The sequence below is a fragment of the Somniosus microcephalus genome, chromosome 5, assembly GCF_052327205.1.
Source record: "Somniosus microcephalus isolate GS21.2 chromosome 5, FLI_Smic_1.0, whole genome shotgun sequence".
NCBI classification, from domain to species: domain Eukaryota; kingdom Metazoa; phylum Chordata; class Chondrichthyes; order Squaliformes; family Somniosidae; genus Somniosus; species Somniosus microcephalus.
The window spans coordinates 10,443,246-10,450,326 of record NC_140991.1 but is presented as its reverse complement, the minus strand read 5'-3'; the positions used below and the strand labels follow the sequence as shown (position 1 = coordinate 10,450,326).

The following is a 7,081-nucleotide window of genomic DNA, read 5'->3' as shown; positions in this document are numbered from 1 at the left end:
GGGAGCGAGAGACAGACTGTTCATATTACACCCCCAGGTAAGGGAGTGAGAGACAGACTGTTCATATTACACCCCCAGGTAAGGGACTGAGAGACAGACTGTTCATATTACACCCCCAGGTAAGGGAGTGAGAGACAGACTGTTCATATTACACCCCCAGGTAAGGGACTGAGAGACAGACTGTTCAAATTACACCCCAGGTAAGGGAGCGAGAGACAGACTGTTCATATTACACCCCCAGGTAAGGGAGTGAGAGACAGACTGTTCAAATTACACCCCAGGTAAGGGAGCGAGAGACAGACTGTTCATATTACACCCCAGGTAAGGGACTGAGAGACAGACTGTTCATATTACACCCCAGGTAAGGGAGTGAGAGACAGACTGTTCATATTACACCCTGGGTAAGGGACTGAGAGACAGACTGTTCATATTACACCCCAGGTAAGGGAGTGAGAGACAGACTGTTCATATTACACCCCAGGTAAGGGACTGAGAGACAGACTGTTCATATTACACCCCAGGTAAGGGACTGAGAGACAGACTGTTCATATTACACCCCAGGTAAGGGACTGAGAGACAGACTGTTCATATTACACCCCAGGTAAGGGAGTGAGAGACAGACTGTTCATATTACACCCCCAGGTAAGGGACTGAGAGACAGACTGTTCATATTACACCCTGGGTAAGGGACTGAGTGACAGACTGTTCATATTACACCCCAGGTAAGGCACTGAGTGACAGACTGTTCATATTACACCCCCAGGTAAGGGACTGAGAGACAGACTGTTCATATTACACCCCCAGGTAAGGGAGCGAGAGACAGACTGTTCATATTACACCCCAGGTAAGGCACTGAGTGACAGACTGTTCATATTACACCCCAGGTAAGGCACTGAGTGACAGACTGTTCATATTACACCCCGGGTAAGGGACTGAGAGACAGACTGTTCATATTACACCCCGGGTAAGGGAGCGAGAGACAGACTGTTCATATTACACCCCAGGTAAGGGAGTGAGAGACAGACTGTTCATATTACACCCCCGGTAAGGGAGCGAGAGACAGACTGTTCATATTACACCCCAGGTAAGGGAGTGAGAGACAGACTGTTCATATTACACCCCCAGGTAAGGGAGTGAGAGACAGACTGTTCATATTACACCCCAGGTAAGGGAGTGAGAGACAGACTGTTCATATTACACCCCCAGGTAAGGGAGTGAGAGACAGACTGTTCATATTACACCCCAGGTAAGGGAGCGAGAGACAGACTGTTCATATTACACCCCAGGTAAGGGACTGAGAGACATAACAACTTGCCACATTAAAAAAAATTCTCATCTCTCCTCTGGTTCTTTTGTCAGTTATCTTAAATCTGTGTCCTCTGGTTACCGACCCTTCTGCCACTGGAAGCAGTCTCTCCTGATTTACTCTATCCAAACCCCTCATGATTTTGACACCTATTCACCAGCCGGCACCAGTCACTCTGTTTATCTCTTCACAGATCTGTGCTCTGTTAGATTACAACAATCACATGGCCGTCAAGAACCACAATGAAGCTCTTCGCTGTTTTACCGTCCTGGGTAAGGAATCTCGGGCTGGGAAATGGGAGTCTCCCTCTGGGTAAGGGAACGGGAATCTACCCCCGGGTAAGGAATTTTTCTTGCTGGGAATGGGAGTCTTACCCTTGGGTCACCCTTGCCTCAGTGGGTAGCACTCTCCCTCACCTCTGAGTCAGAAGGTTGTGGGTTCGAGTCCCACTCCAGAGATTTGAACACAGAATCCAGGCTGACACTCCCAGTGCAGCGCTGAGGGAGCGCTGCACTGTCGGAGGGGCAGTACTGAGGGAGTGCCGCACTGTCGGAGGGGCAGTGCTGAGGGAGCGCTGCACTGTCGGAGGGTCAGTACTGAGGGAGTGCTGCACTGTCGGAGGGGCAGTACTGAGGGAGCGCCGCACTGTCAGAGGGGCAGTACTGAGGGAGTGCTGCACTGTCGGAGGGGCAGTACTGAGGGAGCGCTGCACTGTCGGAGGGGCAGTACTGAGGGAGCGCTGCACTGTCGGAGGGGCAGTACAGAGGGAGCGCTGCACTGTCGGAGGGGCAGTACTGAGGGAGCGCTGCACTGTCGGAGGGGCAGTACTGAGGGAGCGCTGCACTGTCGGAGGGGCAGTACTGAGGGAGCGCTGCACTGTCGGAGGGGCAGTACTGAGGGAGCGCTGCACTGTCGGAGGGGCAGTACTGAGGGAGCGCTGCACTGTCGGAGGGGCAGTACTGAGGGAACGCCGCACTGTCGGAGGGGCAGTACTGAGGGAGCGCTGCACTGTCGGAGGGGCAGTACTGAGGGAACGCCGCACTGTCGGAGGGGCAGTACTGAGGGAGCGCTGCACTGTCGGAGGGGCAGTACTGAGGGAGCGCTGCACTGTCGGAGGGGCAGTACTGAGGGAGCGCTGCACTGTCGGAGGGGCAGTACTGAGGGAGCGCTGCACTGTCGGAGGGTCAATACTGAGGGAGCGCTGCACTGTCGGAGGGGCAGTACTGAGGGAGCGCTGCACTGTCAGAGGAGCAGTACTGAGGGAGCGCTGCACTGTCCGAGGGGCAGTACTGAGGGAGCGCCGCACTGTACTTTCGGAGCTCCCGTCTTTTGAATGAGACGTTAAACCGAGGCCCGGTCTGCCCCCTCAGGTGAATGTAAAAGATCCTGAGGCACTATTCGAAGAAGAGCAGGGGAGTTCTCACCATCTATCCTGCAACCAACATCACTAAAACAGACTAGCAAGTCACTTATCTCATTGCTGTTTGTGGGCGGTTGCTGTGCACAGATTGGCTGCTGTGTTCATAGAATCATAGAAATTTACAGCACAGGAGGAGGCCATTCGGCCCATCCTGTCTGTGCCGGTGTTTCCTACATACAACAGTGATTACGCTTCAAAAAGTACTACTTTGGCTGTGAAGCACTTTGGGACGTCCTGAAGTCGGATAAGGCACTATGGAAATGGAAGTTTGTTGGTTTATAAAATGGTCTTTAAAACAAGAGAGAAGAGGCCGGCAGAGGTAATAGAAAAAGGTTTAGCACTTTGATGTAGAATGTTGTCTAAGATGAGTCGGTCCTTTTAGTGTCCAGCTTGTGATGGTGATTCACTGACTCTAGCTCAAACATAGGAATTACTGGACAATACAATGACCAAGGTCCATCTAATTCACCACCTTCCAAGTCTCTCACCATCCTGACTTGGAAGTATATCGCCGGTCCTTCATCGTGGCTGGGTCAAAATCCTGGAACTCCCTCCCTAACAGCACCGTGGGAGTACTTTCACCACACGGATTGCAGCGGTTCAAGAAGACAGGGTAGATGCAGGGAGGATGTTCCCCCTGGCTGGGGAGTCTAGATCCAGGGGTCACAGCCTCAGAATAAGGGGTCGGCCATTTAGGACTGAGATGAGGAGAAATTTGTTCACTCAGAGGGTGGTGAATCTTTGGAATTCTCTACCCCAGAGGGCTGTGGAGGCTCAGTCGTTGAGTATATTCAAGACAGAGAGCGATAGATTTTTGGATATTAAGGGAATCGAGGGATATGGGGATAGTGCAGGAAAGAGGAGATGAGGTAGAAGATCAGCCATGATCTTATTGAATGGCAGAGCAGGCTCGAGGGGCTGAATGGGTAAGGCGCTATAGAAATGCAAGCTTGTTGGTTTATAAAATGGTCGATAAAACAAGTCAGGATGGTGAGAGACTCGGACGGTGGTGAATTAGATGGACCTTGGTCCTGTATTGACCAGACTCCTGCTATTTCTTTTGTTCTTATGTAAGAAGATGGTTCACCACCACCTTCTCAATTTGGGATGGGCAATTAAATAAAATAAAATAAATGCTGGTCTTGACAGTGACATCCGAATAAAAAAAATTCCTGTTAGTCGCACGATACAACAATAATGGAGCTGTTGACTGATCACAGCGATCGATCTCGATCAGTGAGTCGACCACAGACCCAGACAGGAGGTGAGGAAAACCCCCAGTGGTGGAGAGCTTGGGGAATCATGGGCCCTAAGTCACCCGTTCCTCCCGAGCTCGCGACACTCATGTCTGCGGCGGTTGTCAGGGGCAACCAGTTCGTTTGGAGCTGAGGACGGCTGTAACTCGAGGGCGTGGGGTTGAACACGAGGTAGACTGGGCAGCTTTGACCTGTGGTTTTCTCTCTCTCTCTCTCTCTCTCTCAGCTTGGGCCTACACCGACCGACTCATCGCCTTCCTTTTGCAGAAACTGGAGGTCCACAACGAGCGAGCTCGCATCGGGACGCTGACCGTGCTGAAACACCTCATCAACTCCGCCTGTACGTAAAACCGCCCCGCGCCGCGCAGCCCACCAACCCGCGGCCAGTCAGGGCCCTGCGCCCACAGGCGGAGCAGCAGAGCCAAGATGTCAGCCGTGGCTCAGTGGGCAGCACTCTCGCTTCTGAGTCAGAAGGTCGTGGGTTCAAGTTCCACTCCAGAGACTTGAGCACATAATCCAGGCTGACACTCCAGTGCAGTGCTGAGGGAGCGCTGCACTGTTGGAGGGGCAGTACTGAGGGAGAGCTGCACTGTTGGAGGGGCAGTACTGAGGGAGCGCTGCACTGTTGGAGGGGCAGTACTGAGGGAGCGCTGCACTGTGGGAGGGGCAGTACTGAGGGAGCGCTGCACTGTCGGAGGGTCAGTACTGAGGGAGCGCTGCACTGTCGGAGGGGCAGTACCGAGGGAGCGCTGCACTGTGGGAGGGGCAGTACTGAGAGAGCGCTGCACTGTGGGAGGGGCAGTACTGAGGGAGCGCTGCACTGTCGGAGGGGCAGTACCGAGGGAGCGCTGCACTGTGGGAGGGGCAGTACTGAGAGAGCGCTGCACTGTGGCAGGGGCAGTACTGAGGGAGAGCTGCATTGTCGGAGGGGCAGTACCGAGGGAGCGCTGCATTGTCGGAGGGGCAGTACTGAGAGAGCGCTGCATTGTCGGAGGGGCAGTACTGAGGGAGAGCTGCATTGTCGGAGGGGCAGTACTGAGAGAGCGCTGCATTGTCGGAGGGGCAGTACCGAGGGAGCGCTGCACTGTCGGAGGGGGCGGTACCGAGGGAGCGCTGCACTGTTGGAGGGGGCAGTGCCGAGGGAGCGCTGCACTGTCGGAGGGGCAGTACTAAAGGAGCGCTGCACTGTCGGAGGGGCAGTACTGAGAGAGTGCTGCACTGTCGGAGGGGCAGTACTGAGGGAGCGCTGCACTGTCGGAGGGGCAGTACTGAGAGAGCGCTGCACTGTCGGAGGGGCAGTACTGAGAGAGCGCTGTACTGTCGGAGGGGCAGTACTGAGGGAGAGCTGCACTGTCGGAGGGGCAGTACTGAGGGAGCGCTGCACTGTCGGAGGGGCAGTACCGAGGGAGCGCTGCACTGTCGGGAGGGGCAGTACCGAGAGAGCGCTGCACTGTCGGAGGGGCAGTACTGAGGGAGAGCTGCACTGTCGGAGGGGCAGTACTGAGGGAGTGCAGCACTGTCGGAGGGGCAGTACTGAGAGAGCGCTGCATTGTCGGAGGGCCTGTACTGAGGGAGAGCTGCACTGTCGGAGGGGCAGTACTGAGAGAGCGCTGCACTGTCGGAGGGGCAGTACTGAGAGAGCGCTGTACTGTCGGAGGGGCAGTACTGAGGGAGAGCTGCACTGTCGGAGGGGCAGTACTGAGGGAGCGCTGCACTGTCGGAGGGGCAGTACCGAGGGAGCGCTGCACTGTCGGGAGGGGCAGTACCGAGAGAGCGCTGCACTGTCGGAGGGGCAGTACTGAGGGAGAGCTGCACTGTCGGAGGGGCAGTACTGAGGGAGCGCTGCATTGTCGGAGGGCCTGTACTGAGTGAGTGCTGCACTGTCGGAGAAACAGTACCGAGGGAGCGCTGCACTGTCAGAGGTGCCGTTTTTGGATGAGATGTTAAACAGGCCAAATCTGCCCTCCGATGTAAAAGATCCCATGTCACCATTGTAATAAGAGCAGGGCGTTCTCCCAGGTGTCCTGGCCAATATTTATCCCTCAACCATCATCACTAAAAACCAGATGATCTGGTCATTATCTCATTGCTGTTTGTGGGAGCTTGCTGTGTGCAAATTGGCTGCTGTTTCCTACATTACAACAGTGACTCCACTTCAGAAGTACTTCATTGGCTGTGAAGCGCTTTGGGATGTCCTGAGGTTGTGAAAGGTGCTCTCGAATCCAAGTCCGTCCTTCCACAGGTGGTTATTATATTCCCCCTCTCCCTTGACCCAGGATCACCAGGGTCAGGCGCAGACCCCACCTGCTGGCCCAGCTCGGGTCAGCTAACTCCGAACAGACCCGGTCCGCCCTTGTTAGCATGGCTAAGTCGTACAGTGGGCAAGTCATTGGGCAGGGAAAGAAAGACTTGCATTTATATAGCGCCTTTCACGACCACCGGACGTCTCATAAGAAAATAAGAAATAGGAGCAGGAATAGGCCACTTGGCCCCTCGAGACTGCTCCGCCATTCAATAAGATCATGGCTGATCTTGGGCTCAAAGCCACTTCCCTGCCCGCTCCCCATAACCCTTCACTCCCTTATCTTGCAAAAATCTGTCTATCTCCACCTTAAATGTATTCAATGACCCAGCCTCCACGGCTCTCTGGGGCAGAGAATTCCACAGATTTACGACCCACTGAGCGAAGAAATTCCTCCTCATCTCGGTTCTAAAAGGGCGACCCTTTATTCTGTAACTATGCCCCCGAGTTCTAGATTTCCCCACGAGGGGAAACATCCTCTCTGCATCTACCCTGTCGAGCCCCCTCAGTATCTTATATGTTTCAATAAGATCACCTCTCCTTCTTCTAAATTCCAATGAGTATAGGCCTAGCCTGCTCAACCTTTCCTCATAAGTCAACCCCCTCATCTCTGGAATTAACCGTGTGAATCGTCTCTGAACTGCCTCCAATGCAAGTATATCCTTCCTTAAATAAGGAGACCAAAACTGTACGCAGTACTCCAGGTGTGGTCTCACCAACACCCTGTACAGTTGTAGCAGGACTTCCCTACTTTTATATTCCAACCCCCCTTGTAATAAAGGCCAACATTCCATTTG

The 7,081-nt window shown here is 54.1% G+C and overlaps 1 protein-coding gene across 2 annotated transcripts in view; it reads left to right on the top strand.

Moving 5' to 3' along the window:
* The first annotated feature begins 1,477 nt into the window (after positions 1-1,477).
* The window catches only part of LOC147116874 (maestro heat-like repeat-containing protein family member 1), a 65,181-nt gene continuing 59,577 nt past the window's right edge, over positions 1,478-7,081 (top strand). For both annotated transcript variants that reach the window (XM_085987297.1, XM_085987298.1), the window contains exons 1-2: positions 1,478-1,578; positions 4,209-4,322. In XM_085987297.1, coding sequence (XP_085843423.1) covers positions 1,530-1,578; positions 4,209-4,322 — 163 coding nt within the window. In that variant the 5' untranslated portion in view covers positions 1,478-1,529. The remainder of the gene's footprint in view (positions 1,579-4,208; positions 4,323-7,081) is intronic.